The following is a 16,389-nucleotide window of genomic DNA, read 5'->3' on the forward strand; positions in this document are numbered from 1 at the left end:
CTCCATTTCAAGTTAAAGGTTTTGAATGACTTCGAGATCTTGAGAAATTACACAGCATATAAAGCGAGTTATTTTTTGTTTGCAGTCTGCATGGAACCTTACATGCATCCCCTTACTAAATTTTTAATAACATCCTAAATGTATTTTATGTTTTGAATGCTAATAAACGTTGATGTGCTGTATAAAGTGAATACAAACTGGTGTGCTTGTAACTTAGTAAAAAATACTAGGATAAAACAGATTAAGTCATACTGAGTACCTAAACCCAAAATTTAGTTAACAAAGGGTAGTTAATTTGGTTTTTTTTAGCAATGGTGGTTCTTTAGCTTAGTGACTTAAAAGATAAGGTATTCACTTACCTGATAATTTGACCTGATGAAATGAAAGGTTTCAAGCATGAAATGAGTCAATAAAGTAGGAGCATGAAGAACAAAGAAAGGAGCTATCTTTTGTCCTTTATAAATACTTAGCAGCTGGGAAAAAAATATAAGCAAATGCTGAACAGAATTAGTATCGTCTTACTTAAAGTACTCTTCCAGGGTTTTTTCCTTAATATTTTTAGTGTATTTGAAAAACGTGACCAGAAGAAAATACTTAGATACAATATTGATCATGATAATTCTGTGAAAACACTATTTGAAATCTGTCTTAACAGATATATGGCTGGTACTTGCACTGAAGGAAACAACTGTAAATTTGCCCATGGAAATGCTGAACTCCATGAGTGGGAAGAACGAAGACAAGTTTTAAGAATGAAGCTCAGCAAAGCCAGAAAAGATCACTTGATTGCTCCCAGTGATAATGACTTTGGAAAATATAGTTTTTTGTTTAAAGATTTAAACTAATACTGAGATGACACATACATGTTATCAGCTGGAAGCATAAGCCAGAAAATTTGACAATAATCAAAAGCATGTGACAGAAAAGCTGCAGGTTTTCTGCTTTTATTGGCATATATTGTTCCTCCTGAACAGCAAAATATAGTAGATTTAGGGGGATTGAGCAGACCTGTCTATGCTCTTATGAAACAGAGTGGTGATTTAAAAAAAATCTGAAGTATTATGTGCTTACTCACCTTCTGTTGGACAGAAAGTTAGGAAATAGAAGTGGGGGGGGGGAGGGGAAGAGAGGTTGTACTATCTAGGAAGCCCCCTAGTATCAGTCCTTCAGTTGAAAAACTTTAAGGTATCAAGGTATTGCAAAAGAGAGTGTTATGGGCTAAGAAGAAAATGATGGATGAAAATTCTTCAGATCTTTTAATGGAGAGGATCTGTTTAAAACAAAGTTTGTTACTTATCTATATGTAGGTTGCTAAAAAGGATTTTCTTATTAAAGATTTTAAACAAAATAACCATTTAACTACAATATATGTTGAATGGGTATTTTTTCTCTATTTGTATGTTTCAATATAATTTACTGAAAAAGGATCTTGGGAGGAAAAACATTAATTTTTGAAAATGAAGTAGTTAAAATTCTGTTTCTTGGTCTTTGCTGTTTAAATGATGATTTTGAGAGATTACACTTGTATGTCAGTATTGTGTATTATTGTATGGACTAATGTTGCCTGTAATAAAGAGAACTTTACACAAAGCTGTTTTCTGCATGTAGCCTCTCAGGCTTGAGATTTTGTAAAAACAAGCAAACAATGATTTGCCTATTAGCAAAAGCTTCAGCACCTGTAGCTAAAATTTTAGTAAGTTGGTATTTGTGCCTCCAGCTACTTGTTTGCAGTTTCCTGTATTGTCATTAGCTCATCGCATCACTGCAATAACAAAAACGGCCAACTAATAACTTGAGAAGTAGACAAGCGTTTTGGAGCTATGCAGTGTTGGGACGTTTTCAGGCTTTTAACTTGGGCACGAAGCACAGCCTCTGCGGCAGGGTGGATGGGATGTCGGATGGCGGTTCCTGCAGACTCGGGGAAGTGGAAAACCATTCATGGACCGAGGTGACATCTGGCTGACGAGCCTTTGGGCTTTACAGTCGCTGGAGCTTCTGTTGTGTTTTGGCTTCTCTGCAGATTGTACTTTCAGCTTGCTTGGTTTGGCTTAATTTTGTTTGTTGTGTGGGTTTTTTTGTTTTTGTTTTTTTGTTTTTTTTTTTTTTTTAAAAACTAAGCTGCTTTCAGCCATTCATTTGAAAGAGCTAAAGCTAGTTTCTGTTTTTTCCCCATGACTGATGTCTCCATCCTCTTGAGAGTATTTTTCTCTGTTGTTGGCTGACCTTACATAATTAGAAGAGCTTTAAGAATGACTTCAGTAGTTTGAATGTAGTCATTGGCCATATATTGTGTATGTAAACGGTATTGAGCCAAAGTTCAGTGATGCTCATACACATGATGAACCTGGATGCTGTGTCCCTTTTGCTTTCCTGAAGGAAAAGCACAACAAATACTAACCATGCTTTGGCCAGGGCCGGGGGAACCTGCGAGGTGGCTGTTCCCTTACGGGCTGGGCTGGAGTGCGTGGAACGGGATGTACAGTATGCATAGGGAGTATGCAATGCCACCTGCTGCAATGCCCGTTTTCTTACATTGTAATAAACTGAGGTTGACGTAGAGTGCTATGGACACCGTTATGTGACAACCAGACTGTATCGTGTGCCTTTCTGAATTGTTTTCTCAATTTCATGCTTTCACTGTTTAATGTAAGTGCTCTGTAAATTATTGGAAGTAATTCTAGACAAAACTAAACATGAAACCCTTGTTCTGTAAGGACAGTGTGAAATCTTTACTGTTTTGCTGCGGGGGGTATGGGTGGGGGGTGGTCGCTTCTGGAGGGGACCCCGCCGATCCCGGGGGGGTGGGGGTGGCTGCGGCCGTGCCACGGGGACCCCCAGCCCCCCCCTTCCCGAGGCTGCGGGCGGGCAGCGCGCGGGGGCGCCCGGGCCTCTCCCGCCGGCGGGCCGCGCCCCCCCCGCTCCCCGCCCCGCGATGCCGCCTGCCCCTGCCGCCTCTGCGCCTGCTCGGGCGGCGCGACGTGGCGGCGGCGGGTTCGCTCGCGGAGGGGCCGCCCCGGCGCGGATGACAGGCGGGCTGTAGGGAGACGTGTGCGAGCGGGAGCGGCCCGTTGCCCGCAGGCTCCCCGCCTCGGCCGGGGGCGATGTCGTTATGCGGCGGCTCCGGCCCCGCGGCTGCCCCTCGGCTGCGGCCCCGCGCCGCCCAGATGGCGCGGCGGCCCGAGCTGCTGTGCGGCGCAGCCATCGTGCTGGGCTGCGCCTTCCTCGTCGCCCTCAAAGTCACCTGCAGGTAACGAAGGGGGGGGGGGGCGGCCTCAGGGGAGCGGGCGCGGCTCGGCGGGGGTGCGTGCCCCGGCGGCCGGGCCGGAGCTGCCGGCGGCGGGGCCGGTGACCGCCCGGGGCGCGTCCCCTGGTGCCCGCTGTGGCGGCGCCCCGCGCTCTGTGGGCGGGCTCCGCGCGGGGCCGGCCCGGCTGAGGGGCAGGCAGACATCTTCCTGCAGGGCCCGACGACATGCGATCGCTATGGCAACGTTGGCCGGGCCCGTGTGGCGGGCGGGCACCGTCGCAGCTCAGCGGCGTGTGGCGGCGGGGGACGCGGGGCCCAGCGCCCCGCGTAGGGCAGGGGCTGCCGGGGCAGGGGGAGCGCCCTGCTCCCTGCGCAGGGGCCTGCTCGGGAAGAAGCGGCGGTGGCTTTGGGACACACACGCCTTGACCGAGGGCGTTGGGGTGTGGTGGTGGGCGCGTGGCTGCACATGCACCTGAGGGACAGGCGCTTTCTGGAAAACGCTGGTTTCCTCCAGCCCAGAGAGCTGCTCGTACCCCGCGTAGCCGCGAAAGGGCTGAGCCCCTCTCCTCAGCCGACTGGGGGTGCAGCGTGGGGAGCAGCAGGTCTTTTCTGGCTCCCGTTCGTGGTGGCACCCCAGTCACCTGCACCTGCTTCAGATAGGGAGGCGCTGTGCGGCTTTACCCCCCACCCCCACCCCGATCTGGTGGAGCTCCCCGTGGGAGCCGGAGCTGGCTTCGCCACACGGTGCCTTTGGCTCCTGCGCGTGGGAGCCTGGGGCTGTGGGGGCTGGGGCCTGTGTGGCCTGGGGGGCTTTAGGCCAAGGCGGCAGCTCCATGCTTTAGCCGGTTCCATGCTTTAGGCCAAGGCAGCGGTGCCGTGCCCCAAGTCCTTAATTTACAAGTAGAGTAATTTAAGAACATTTACTGCATTTGGGGTTTAATTGAGTGAGTGGGAAAAGGCCATAAGGATCTGATTACTGTCCTATTCTGCAAAATCTGACAAATTTTTCTTCCAAGAAGTGCTTGATTCACAGGTAATGCCTCTGAAAAGTAGTGAGGCCTTCTTTTCTCACCTGCCTGCAGAGGATGTGTGGTTTGAGTCGGAGTGAATTTTAAGTCTGTATGTGAGTTGCTCTATGAGCAGCAGTGCCTCTGCCTGGCAGTCTTGTCTTGCAGTGACTGGATAATTTAGATTAAAGTGTAAAGCTCTTGTCATGTTACCGAACGTATGGTGAAGGATTTCTGAAGTTAACTACTTCCCTGTTTTACTGTCTATTGAATGGATTTTTTGTTGTTGTTGTTTTGCACTTACAATGGTGCTTCTGGTTTTTTTCCTGCTCCCCTTTTATTTAAAACCTGCATGCTCCTTTTATTTTACTGCTAGCCGTGTTTGAAAGCTCACAAATGGAATGTGCTTGGAATGCGCTTCTCACCACCCTGTACTCTACAGGAAGGTTGATTCAAGGGGTTTGGCTTTTCAGATTGTAGTTAAAAAGGTAAACTAGTATCAGGAAAGTATTCCCTGTTCTGTTGCTGTCAGAAACATAGACACGCTCAAGAGTGATAATTCCATGTGTAGCTATTGGTAACAATTACTTAAAGAGAAAGAAAAAAGAAATATGTAAATATCTATAGTGAAAAACAAGAATCTGAAAACCAGGGAAGTTAGTTAATCCTTACAAATGGTTAACAAAACATGGCCTTGGGAGAAGGAGCACACACTGTAAGTGTGTCAAGCTGGGGCACCAGAAGGTAAGCTCCAGGAGAATCAAGTGGTTAATGAGACCAAACAGAAATTACTTCCAAGTGCGTGGGAACTGTCCATATTAGCATGCTTAAAGATCCACCCTCGAGCAAAGGAAGCCCCCTACTAACAAAGCCCCCTCCCCACAGAACTTGTGGGGTGGAAAAAAAAGAACGCGGAACCTTTAAATGGGGAGGTGGTTTGTGAGAACCAGTGACAATTGTGACTAAACGTAATTGTGAACAGCTGTTCCAAGTGTCTAAGGTCGCTTTACCGTGTGTGAAGGGGTGCGCTGGCTCGGTGGGTCGCCCGCTGTGCGCAGACAGGCGTGTCGGGGCTGGCGGGGGGGCGGGCGCCCACGCGTGGCGCGGCGGGGACGGCGCGGGGCTCTCCGGCGCCGCTCGCAGCCCCACAGTGCCGTCCCTACGGCTGCAACACGGGACTTCTGGAGACCGGTGGATAAAAAGTGTGGAAAGGGAAAATGCCTTTACAGCACAATCCTTTGGTGGGGTTTGAGGTGTTGCTGGTTTATAGTGGCTCGGGGAGTGGCCAAATGAAGCCTGGCTGAACGTACTGTTACGGGCAACTTGTGGTTTAGAACCTGAATGATTTCTGGCACTATGCAAATGACTTTCCAGACAACCCCGCTCTGAGGACCTTGCAGTCAAAGGGGCTGATCCTACAGGTGCTTGCAGGTGCTTTTCTTTATTACCAGGTTGTTCTGTTGAAATGAGTTTTAAGGTTTTATAGGCTCCGTGCAGCAGGTAAATAACCCAATCAGTATCTTAATAGACAGTATTTGACGATTGTGTTTGCACAATCGTTTATTCTGTAATCCTCAGTTTATACTTGCATAATTTTTAGGGGTTCAGAGCACTATTCTGTTTGTAAACCTGGGAACTGCATGGCAGTGCTGTGTTATGCATTTGGTTTTGCAGAGGGAGACGCTGCAGAGCAAGTCAGCTTAAGAAGCTGGTAACTATTGATTTATTGTGTTATGTTCTTTAATAATTACTGGAGGCTTTTTCATATTTGAAGGTAGCCACATAGTTTCTGACTCATTCATGTCATGGGACTTCTGTTGGTATGTTTTACGGTTTCATGCAATGTGGAGCCAATTTTGTATCGCATTTTTAAGGCTTATGCTGTAACTCTTTTGTGCACTTTCAGTTTAATTCATTGTAGAAAACAGTAGTTTTAAACATATTTAGGTCGTTCATTTTCATTAAACTAGTTAAAGAGGAGGAGAAATTCTAGTTAGTATCTCTGAAGAAGTACGCGTTAGTGTGAGATCAACACTTAGCTGCCGTGTTTCACTTTTAGCCACTAATCCAGGTGCGCTGACCTGTGAATTAGAGCCATAGTGCATCGGTGGTGTGTCCTGTCCAGCTGGCAGTTAGGAATCACCAGGAGAAGCTAGCAGCTTGGGTAAGCGCAGGGTGCAGGAGTCGGGAACCGGAGGTGTTGGTTATGAAGTGACATAAGAACCTAAGGGTTGGAAAAGGAGGTGCTAGGTTATGACTGAGGGAGAAGGGAAGGGACAAAGGTAGAAGTCCATAGAAGAAACTAGAGTGTTGGCCATCTGTGTGTGAAAATGTAATTTTTTTTTCAGTAGTGCAATAAATGAATTGTAAACATGAGGAACCAGTTAGTATTTTCAAAATTCTGGATTCTGAAGCAAATACTGTCTCTTATGTATGAATTAAGTATTTCCATAATCTCTAAGAATCATTCCCAGTATATTTTCTAAATGTTGAGCTTTAAGTTTACGCTTAGTAACCTGGAAGTGAGAGAAGAGCTGTGGCTTCTGTGGGCTGTATTGTAAGCCCAAAGGTACTTCTGACAAACCAGAATGATTGTAAAGTTTGAAAATGTGGCAGTGTTGTTAGGAGGCTGCCTAACAGTTTGACAGTGTTTGGGTCTCAATAATTTTATTACAACTGCATCATTTGTAACCGAGAAGGATCAAGTATCAGGTGAAATGGTTTTTGTATTAGCTTCTTGTTGTGTTACAAGGTAAAGGAATGCACAGTGTGCCCTAAAGCTTCCTGTCACATAAAGAACCATGGCAGAATTGAGTATTACACTGTTGCTGCCTAGTTTTTAATCTGACTTGCTCTAATGTAAATACAGCTAGTGGAAAACTTTGGAATTGAGATAATAATAAAAAGAAGAATATGATCATTCACTTGGCATTTAGGGCAGTTTATACAATAACAACTTCTGAACACCTTGGAAATGCCAAGTTCTAAATTGATTGATTGCTGTTTTGGTAGGAAGTGGTTTCCTGAGTATTTGTTTTACGTTCTTGGTATTACTAGTCAAACTAATTTATCTGAAGAAACTTAAATCTGTCATAATTTCTTTAAATAGAGACTTTGTATTTGTTAATACTGCTCTTACTTTGAAGAGGAAATGGGCCCTGAACAGTTTACAGTCCCTGCTCTAACCAGTAAAATAAACTTAACAGGCATTTATGTATTTTTTCTAATACAATATAAAAGAATACAAGTATAGAATGCTTTGAAGTAAAGTGTAAGCCAGGGTAATAGTATCTGTTTATAGAAACATCACATCACAAAACTTCATGACCAGTGTCTCTTCTCTTATCAGGGTGCTGTTACCTAAAGTACAAGTGTTAAAAGAGGATGAGGCCAGGGAAGAAATCCAAAGAAATCACTCTTCCTGGTAATTTTATGCTCTATAGCAACCAGCAATAAGAGTGTGAGCTAACACACCCATAAACGTAGTGCATGGTATCACAGTGTGACTTTCTAAAGCTTGTTAAGGGCAGTCTTTAGATTTTTATGGTATTTCATGAAACTAATCAGATAATGTAAGTTGTAGTCATTTGCATCAATTTCTAAAGTTTTGTCATTGCATGACCTTTGCTAAAGTTAAAAAGTAGGTCTTTGGGCACACTTTTTAAACTACTGTTGTACAGTCTCAATGATCACTCTTAATTTCCTTTCTGCAGCCGAGCAAAAGATGTAACAATGCCAGCGAAGCTTCCAGTGAATTTCTTCTCCACAAGATCTCCAGTCATTGATCTTTTTCGGGGACAATTAGACTATGCAGATCACCTTCGACAGGACTCAGAAGTTGTGCTGTATTTCTTCTATGCGCCATGGTGTGGCCAGTCTATTGCAGCAAGAGAAGAAATAGAACATGTGGCCAGCAGATTGTCAGACCAGGTAACTCCAGAGAAGATACGAATAGTAGATGTGACCTGATAGCTTTTTAGTCCCAAGATGATGCTAGTTTCTGTCATCCCATGTGAGCAGCAGGACTTGAGTGCTCAAAATTTGGGGTAACTCAGCCAATCATCTGAATTTTAATTTAACGTAGAGTGTGTTAGAGTAAATGGAAGCAACCTGTTTTCCCTGGTCAGTTGTCTGTTATTTCTGCTCCTGAATGGGGAGCTCTACAAGCTACTTCTTGTAAAGCGTTCTTGGATTTATTGACCTGCCTTCAGCAGAAATTACAGAGTTTGCTTCCAGTTCCAGGATCCTTGGAGACACTGGTAATCATATAAGATTGCAGCCATGGCACTGCTTTCTAGCAGTTGGTTACCTGTGAATGCTTCACAAGTACAGCTGTCCTAAACCTCTGCTCATTGAGCTCTACTCTGCAGAAAACATGATTGATATGGATTATGACTAAGTAAATTTGAAGGATTTAGATTAAGAAGCTTAAAAACTAGAAAGAAAAGTGACCAAAAGGATTGCTGTTGCAGAATGACCAAAAAAAAATATTTTTTTTTTTAAAAAGGTGACTCATATGGTAGAATTAAGCGGACCAGGTATGGAATACTGAGTAGAAAAGACATGGAATGGATTGGAAAAAAAAAAAACATGTTAGATAAAGCAGGTCATGGTAATGCACTTTGTTAGCTGTGAATTTTTACCTGCTTTGTAGGTGCTGTTTGTGGCTGTAAATTGCTGGTGGAACCAGGGGAAATGCAGAAAGCAAAAGCATTTCTTTTATTTTCCTGTGATACACTTATACCATCGGAGGTAAGATTTCATGTGTACAGTCTGAGTTTTTTATTATTGGTTTGGGAAACAGATACTGCATAAAATGTTGCATTTTGAAAATGTTATATTTATGGCTCTAGTAAATAGCTGTAGAGAAGGAGATTCTGGGTGAAGCTCATCCTGTATGCTACTTAGGTGTCAAGAAGGGCTGTAAATGTCAGTTAAATGACATGGAGCACAATTCTTCGTCCCCCAGGAAGTTTTCTTTTGCCTCTGCATCCCCTGGAAGTTCTGTCTCCAATGAAAAGTAAAGAATTCAAATTTATATATTCATTTTAGTTGTCTGCTTGCTCTGTAGATGGATTATATCAAATGGTCCCAATTTGTGGCAGCAATAATGTGTGTACTTAAAGGCTATTGAAGTTTGTGAAATTTAAGTGCATATTTAAATGGCACTATGTATTGAAGGCTTTCTTCTAAATTTGAACTTTACACTGTTTAATGCTCCAGATACTGCTATATCATTGCATAAATTTTATATAGTCTCACTTTTATTTTTTAGTATTTGTACGTATTTTTTTTTCTCCTCTTTGTGTGGAGCAGAAGGTAAGGAAACACTTTCTAATGCTAGGTACAATAGAGCTGGATGCTGTGTAGTTTATCACTTGCATTTTACTTGTGAACTCTAGTCTTGAACTGCAGCTCTTTTCTGTTACAGAGGCTGGTTTTGATTTTTTTTCCGGGGATTTATGTATTGAGGAGGAGCAATCCTGATCTTTGTCAGCTGAACTTGGAATAGACACAGATGGCACTGGCATAATTCAAACTGTAATAAAACCCCAACAGTCCCACTTGGATGTATATTGACTTAAACTTACTTGATCTTGAAATTACAGCACAATAGACAGATACACTTGGATATTATCAGTAACCTTAAACAGAGTTGCAACAAGATAAGATGTAAATTCGTATTGATACTTCATATCAATATGCATCCCTCATGCCTGAGATATTAAACTTCGAGTGCTGGGTACTGGGCATGTGACATGTTGAAGCAGTGCTGTTGCTGTTTAGTCAAATGTTTGTAATAAACCAGTGTAGGATATAGAGTAATCTGCTGTGCTGTAGAAGACCAATTCAGAGCATCTGAGTATGGGTATCTCAGTTCAAGTTTGATATTTTTCCTTGTCTGTACGTATAAACTAAATTTAAAAGCGCATCCCATTACATTCTTCAGCAGGAATGGACCATTTCCTCATGCTTTTTGTGTTTGATTTCATTTTGGACTGTGATGCTTTGTCCAAGCTCAAGATAATAAATCAGATGCAGGATTTCAAGGGGATGAAGGAGAAGCTCTGGAAATGGTAGCTGCAAAGCTCAGCCTGCCTTCTGTTTTAGCACTACCTAATGTGGTGTGAACTATTTTATCAGATGGCTGGGGGAGAAGCTGTAGACTCCCTGAGTCTATTCAGCAGCAGTGTGACTGGACTGGTCCCTCCTTTATTGAGTGTTCTTGTAAAAGTCTATGTAAAAATACTGGTTTAACTTTCTAAAGATTTTTTAAAATGGAGTGAAAATATTGACATTTTTCAGATCTGTATTTTTAAGTCACACGTATTTACTTTGGACAAAGCAGAAAGATATGTATATGATCATATGATTTATATTTTTACCAACTGCGTTTTACCAACTTCTTTAGTGAGACTCAGAGATGATCTCCATCCCTTTGTCCCCACCAACACACTGTACCTACCCACAGACACTGTGTTAAGAGTCACTGCAATTTCTGCGCTGTACTTCAAGTCTGGTAACACAACTCCTCTGTCAGTAACAGAAGCCACTGTTAATTAACACAGAGAGCAACTCCCTAGAGGCTGAGCATGCTGTCTATGTAACTCCTATCTCTGCCACCCCGTAGGAGGGACTCTCTCTATTGTTAATTTAAGTCTTAATGTTTTATTATTTTTTTTGGTACTAGTTTTGGACCAATTGAATACAAAGGCCCTATGAGTGCTGTTTATATTGAAAAGTTTGTTCGCCGGGTGATGACACCACTACTCTACATCTCGTCTCGATCAAAATTACTAGATTTCCTCTCAAATTATGAGGTACTTGTCTCTCTTCTCTGGCTTTACCACTGTGGTTCAGAAAGAGTTTGATTTGTTTCACAATTTAATTTGATCTGCTCCAAAGTACTAGTTTATTTCCAGGATCCTGAAATCAGTGCCCTGTACATTTGTTAAAATCATAAAAATATGAAATGACAAATTCACAGTGTTGGTTCCCTGTATAGTTACTCTTATGGTTTAGTGATGCTAAGAATTTACAGTACTTTAGTATCTAGAGACAAGAATTGAGGTTGTTACCTCACCAAAAAGTTACATATGAACAAAAAAGAAGGGAGAAATCTATTTGCAAAAATCTTGCAGTCTGAGTTGGGAAAACATTTGAGTGAGAAAGACTTAATCATTGCTTTAATTTTAAAGGAATATTAAACCTTTCTAGTAAGATAAGTCTGTTAAGGAAAAACAAATGTGAAATCAGTTGAAATAATGGCTCCTAACCACTTTGTATGCTGTAACTTCATGATTTTAATCTACTGGTACGTTGTGTTTTTATTAATTTTCAGTCTGTTGTGTTCAGAGGTGCCAAGATTGGTAGCAATACTAGTGGATTAGTAACTTCCAATTAGACAGAATGCGTTTACAACAGAACCATTTATAATCTCTTTATAACTGTTCATTTCTGTAGTGCACAATGGAGAAATACCATAATCTTACTAAACCCCAAGCTATTAGAGCAGAATGGAAAACCTGATCAACAAATTGATGCTGTAGTAGTGGCCAAAACATGGGAAGGGCTTTCCGGTGTTTCAGAATGAAGTAGAATTCCTCTTTGAATTAGCGCATATTCTAATGTCTGGTTCTGCTGCAGGATGGAGCATGGCCTATGCTGTTAAATGAGAGCTCCCAAGTATAAGGGGATGCACACTGCCAGTTACCATGGGTGGGTGCTGTGCTGCTCACGCTTCGGTTTATCCCTCAGGAGCTATTAATGGATTTAGTTTTCCAGTGTTTTTAAGTGATGACTGTGAGTCAGGGGTAGAGAGTTGTGTATCTGTCTGATGCTGATACTTCTGTAATCACAAGCAATTCAGTTGTCCTTTTACTGCTTTAGTTTTGCCATTCTAAAACTCCTGTAGAGATCTGAAAACAATCATGCTTGGTTTTTAGTCTGTGGTGTGAATTATTTCTTGGTAGTCTGCAAAAGGTAACTAATAAGCATAGTGTCATTAAGCTTAAATTTGCTTTATGGTAGAAGATGCACTTCCGTTTGAAAAAGACCAAGACAAAACACAAATTTATGGGGGAACCGGAAAATATTTTTTTAAACACTGCTTAGCAATGGAACAGATGTTTTTATTTCTATATTCAAACTCCCCTGCCCCACCCCTTCCTGTGGTTCAAATTCTGTGGCTCCAAATGCCCAGCCTCTGTTTATGTTCAGTGTTTGTTGGCTCTTTTTTCTGAAATGGACTAAGAATAGAGTGTGATCTGTCCTGCTGCCCCGCAGTCTTTTAAGGCTAAGGTTATTTCCCCAGCTGTGGCACTAGGAGTTCACTGTCTTGTCTCTGTAAAGTTAAGCAAGAGGGGGAGAAGGGGGTACAAAAATAACAGCCAAGTCATGCTGTAAGATCCATTCAGGGGACATGGCATTGGCTAGTGCAAGTCCAGTTGAGCACAGTAAGAAAAACAAATCCTGAGGATCAGAAGCTGAGATACAGAGAAGACCTAAGACAGAGAAAATTGTTTATGAAGATGGATGGAGAAGGAAACATAGGCACAAAGGAAAATTAGTTTTAGACCAGAAGTAAGCACATTTCATCATGTTGAACAGTTGGATTCTGAACATTTTCTAATGTTTTCCATGAAAATTGGGGAACTTTATACCTTTTGTAGAAGATACAATCCAGGAGGAATCTCCTGTGTTTAAGAAGTGAGAAAGTTTGCATAGAGTAGGTTACATGTATGGCACAAGCTGATGGCTATTTTGAGAGCTGTGGCTGGTGTCTTCCTTGGTTTTTGATCTTTTATATATTAAAAATACTAATCTTTAGCAGAAGGGGAAGGAGAGAAGTTGGTAAATGATAGATCGTTAGGCATTTTGACCACTGTCTGCTTCTTGATCAGGGTTCTGTGATTCCTTCATTGAACAGCTAATGGATTTGAAGCTCAGAGTATTTTCTGAAGGACTTGTCATCATCAGTATCTAATTTTCAGTCCAGTGTTCTTCTAGGGAGTGGGTTCTACAAACTTACGTTACAAGTATTTACTTCTGACTTGAAAATTTCAGTTGAAAAGAACCTCTTTGTAGCTGATAGGCACTTAGTGCCTGTTCTGTTCCATGGCTGTTTCATCCTCCTTTGGTGTTAAGGTCTGCCATATTAAGGAAGCAGTAGGTTGTGGAGTAGTTGCCTGTCACTTGCTTTTGGTCCTCACTGTTCTGTTTGTCTGTCCATGAATAGCTATAGGATAATACAATCTGGAGTATGCAGTAGGCTGGTGAGCTATTAGTAGATGGGTGATTAATTTGCAGGGCATCACATTGAGCTGAAGCTTTGTCCAGTGCATGTTTTCACACTTGAAAGAGCGACTGCACCCTTCTTTTCTTGTTTCAAGGGCATTTTGTTGTGACCTGTTAATTTACTGATAGTCACAACTTCAAGCCCCTAGTTGTCCTTTTCTGCCTAATATGTGAAGATTTTGGTGCTTTTATCTTGTGTTCAAATTCTAGTAGCCAGCTTTTGATAGAAGAAGCATCTAGGAAAGAAAACCAGGAGCTCTACCCACACTCAACTGAATATTGAAATCCATTAAGCTTGTTAGCATGCTTAACAAGAACTAACAAGTACTATAAAGTATCAAGATAAAACTTCAAAGCATTTTTTTTGTAAGTTGAACCGCACCAAGAGATTCTGAAATCTAGCAGTATTTTATCTTGTATTCAAATGTTAATTAGCATCTGTTTATTTCTTAGAAATACTGATTAACGTAATCCAGCTAAACGTAAGAGCAAGTGGTGTTAGTTAGTTATGTGGTGGTGTGTCCATTCCTCCAGCAGATCATTATTGTGGGATGCTGTATTGCTCTCACAAGAGGGAGCTCAAACCCCGTGAAAAAAAATCTGGTTGAAGATTTGAAAGTTAAGCTTCTGCATTTTCTGTTACTGTTTTTTTTTTTTTCTGGTTGTGGAATGATACTAGTGCAAAACTAGAACTGGATAAGAATTAGAATTTAATTTTGGAGAGCAAGGAAAAAAGTCCTATTTAGAAAACAGTTAAAATCTTTGAAAGTATAGGAGTATGTAAGTTACATCAGGACAAAGATACACAGTACCTGTAAGTACCTATAATCAGACTTCTTTTGTTTTCTTAGCTGCAGAGACTTAACAGTTTCATTTTAATCCAAACTGGCATGTCTCATCTGACTAACCCAGCTACTAGAAATGGCCTTATCCTTCTGAGGCACAGAGGAAGAAAACGTGCGGTTTCTGTACTTAGAGAAAAAGCTTCATTCACTTCTGAAAATTAAATGTGCCCAGGGAGCTTATACTTTTCTAGCTTTGGGAGAGTTGAGCGAGGAGTTGGTGTCTCTGGGAGGTAGCTGACATGTGTCTTAACATGCTGTCAGCTTGCCGTGCTCTATTTGTGTAGGAGTGCTTCCTGAGCATTAACCGGCTGTGTAGGATCTGACCCATATGTGGATTTGACTTAATAGCTTGCTCTTGTGTGGGGTACTGTGGTGCCTGTGTTGAATGATCATGTGAGAATTTGCTTTCAGTTCTGGATATACAATGTTTTTAATGCAGTTAGAAAATCAACAGACTTGTAAATTTAATTAATATCAGTCAACCGTTTCTTCTACAGTATAAAATCAGTGGTATATAATATAGGTTCCTCTGTTCCCCAGAGGTAACACATTCCTTTCCTTTTGCTGTTTTCTGTGTTTACAGATATGTGGCAGGAATTGCCTACCTGCACAAGTCTGAGGATCTGGAAAAAAACCCAACCAAACAATCTCCCTTACCTCAATGCGTTATAACCAAAACAAAAACAAATAAATACAAATTGGGATAGAAATAGCTTAATTGAGTAGTAAAAGCATTTACCTAATTGTAAAAGCTAATCAGTAGCTGTGGGATTTTTTTCTGTTCTGTGTTCCCATTACTTTACATTTATTAGACTTTACATTTCAGGGCTCTTTCATCACATAGTCATCTAATACTGTCCTTCTGCTACTCTTCTGAGCCAGCTGTAGTTTTGATGATTCCCAATAGCCTTCGCATATTTTGTTCCTCACCCTTCTATCCCTTTTCTAAAGTATTCATGGAAATGCTGAACTATGTGAGCATCAGTACACATCCTGGCTGCCTGGCTTTCTGGAAAAACAGTTACTTCTACCTGTAGTTTCCTATCTTTTCTACCAATCTACAAGAGGACCTTCTGTGTTATTCCTTATCACCTTGGTTTCTTCCATTGTGTTCGGTAATTTCTTGTAGGCTTTTGGGGAGTTACAGTATGCTGCGTTGAGTAGATCAGCTTGCTCGTTCCTTCAAAGAACTGTGATAGATGTGAGGAATGGTTCAATAATAAAACCATGCTGGCTGTTCTCCAATAAAAAATACTCACCTGAAGATCTCTGCTAGTTCTTAAATTTTCATGAACTTGCTGTTCTGTAATTGTTGAGATTCTTGTCAAGTCTATTAAGTGTTTGATTTAATTGGCATCACACATTGCTTTCCATTCCTCTGGTGTAGAGACCAAGCAAGAAATAGGCTACACTACAACTAATGATTTTGTATTTCCATATATGAGTTTCATTAGGAGATGGTGCTAGAGACTCTTCACTATTGACACAGTCAAGTTTGGTCCAAAACCTTTCCTACAGACACTTGGTTTGAGACAGGTGCTGAAAATTTTTTCATGGACAGAAAAGCTCCAGTAAGCTTCACTCTAGCAACACCAGTGCTCGTGCTGTGTCTTTTAACTATCCCTGTGTCACATTGCAATATTTTATCCTCCAACTTTATATAGCAGCAAGTCAAATCCTATTCAGCTGATTATTCCTGACTGCCTGCATGAAGATGGTTGCCTGGAAGCGGCTCATCATCAATAACAGCTTGTATGTAGATGTCCACATAAACTGTGTGCAGGTAGCTATTGCTACACCAGTGACTGATTGTTTGGAGGTTCTTGCATGAAAGTAAGTGGGAGTTGCTGCTGTCAAGCTCCTCTTAGCATATTTGTATTCAAAACCAGGAACCTCTTATTTCCATTGCGATACCTTTTCTGTAAGGCTTGACTCTTAGTTGTACGGAGCAAGATTCCCTGTTAGTTGCTTGCACCTAAAGCGTTCAGTTTTGTTA

At 41.7% G+C, this 16,389-nt stretch overlaps 2 protein-coding genes across 6 annotated transcripts in view; both read left to right on the plus strand.

Moving 5' to 3' along the window:
- Positions 1-2,713, plus strand: part of ZC3H7A (zinc finger CCCH-type containing 7A) — a 30,100-nt gene extending 27,387 nt beyond the window's left edge. For both annotated transcript variants that reach the window (XM_055806564.1, XM_055806563.1), the window contains exon 23: positions 656-2,713. In XM_055806564.1, the coding sequence (XP_055662539.1) occupies positions 656-845 (190 nt within the window). In that variant the 3' untranslated portion in view covers positions 846-2,713. The remainder of the gene's footprint in view (positions 1-655) is intronic.
- A 304-nt stretch (positions 2,714-3,017) lies between these two features.
- TXNDC11 (thioredoxin domain containing 11) overlaps positions 3,018-16,389 on the plus strand; it is a 42,262-nt gene continuing 28,890 nt past the window's right edge. For 2 of the 4 annotated variants that reach the window (XM_055806566.1, XM_055806565.1), the window contains exons 1-4: positions 3,018-3,247; positions 7,965-8,181; positions 8,906-9,003; positions 10,943-11,072. In XM_055806566.1, coding sequence (XP_055662541.1) covers positions 3,102-3,247; positions 7,965-8,181; positions 8,906-9,003; positions 10,943-11,072 — 591 coding nt within the window. In that variant the 5' untranslated portion in view covers positions 3,018-3,101. Of the gene's footprint in view, positions 3,248-7,559; positions 7,676-7,964; positions 8,182-8,905; positions 9,004-10,942; positions 11,073-16,389 lie in introns of those variants that run through there. The other 2 variants (XM_027796255.2, XM_027796259.2) reach the window with 2 other exon arrangements.

The sequence above is a fragment of the Falco peregrinus genome, chromosome 5 (assembly GCF_023634155.1).
Source record: "Falco peregrinus isolate bFalPer1 chromosome 5, bFalPer1.pri, whole genome shotgun sequence".
In the NCBI taxonomy this organism is placed as follows: Eukaryota; Metazoa; Chordata; class Aves; order Falconiformes; family Falconidae; genus Falco; species Falco peregrinus.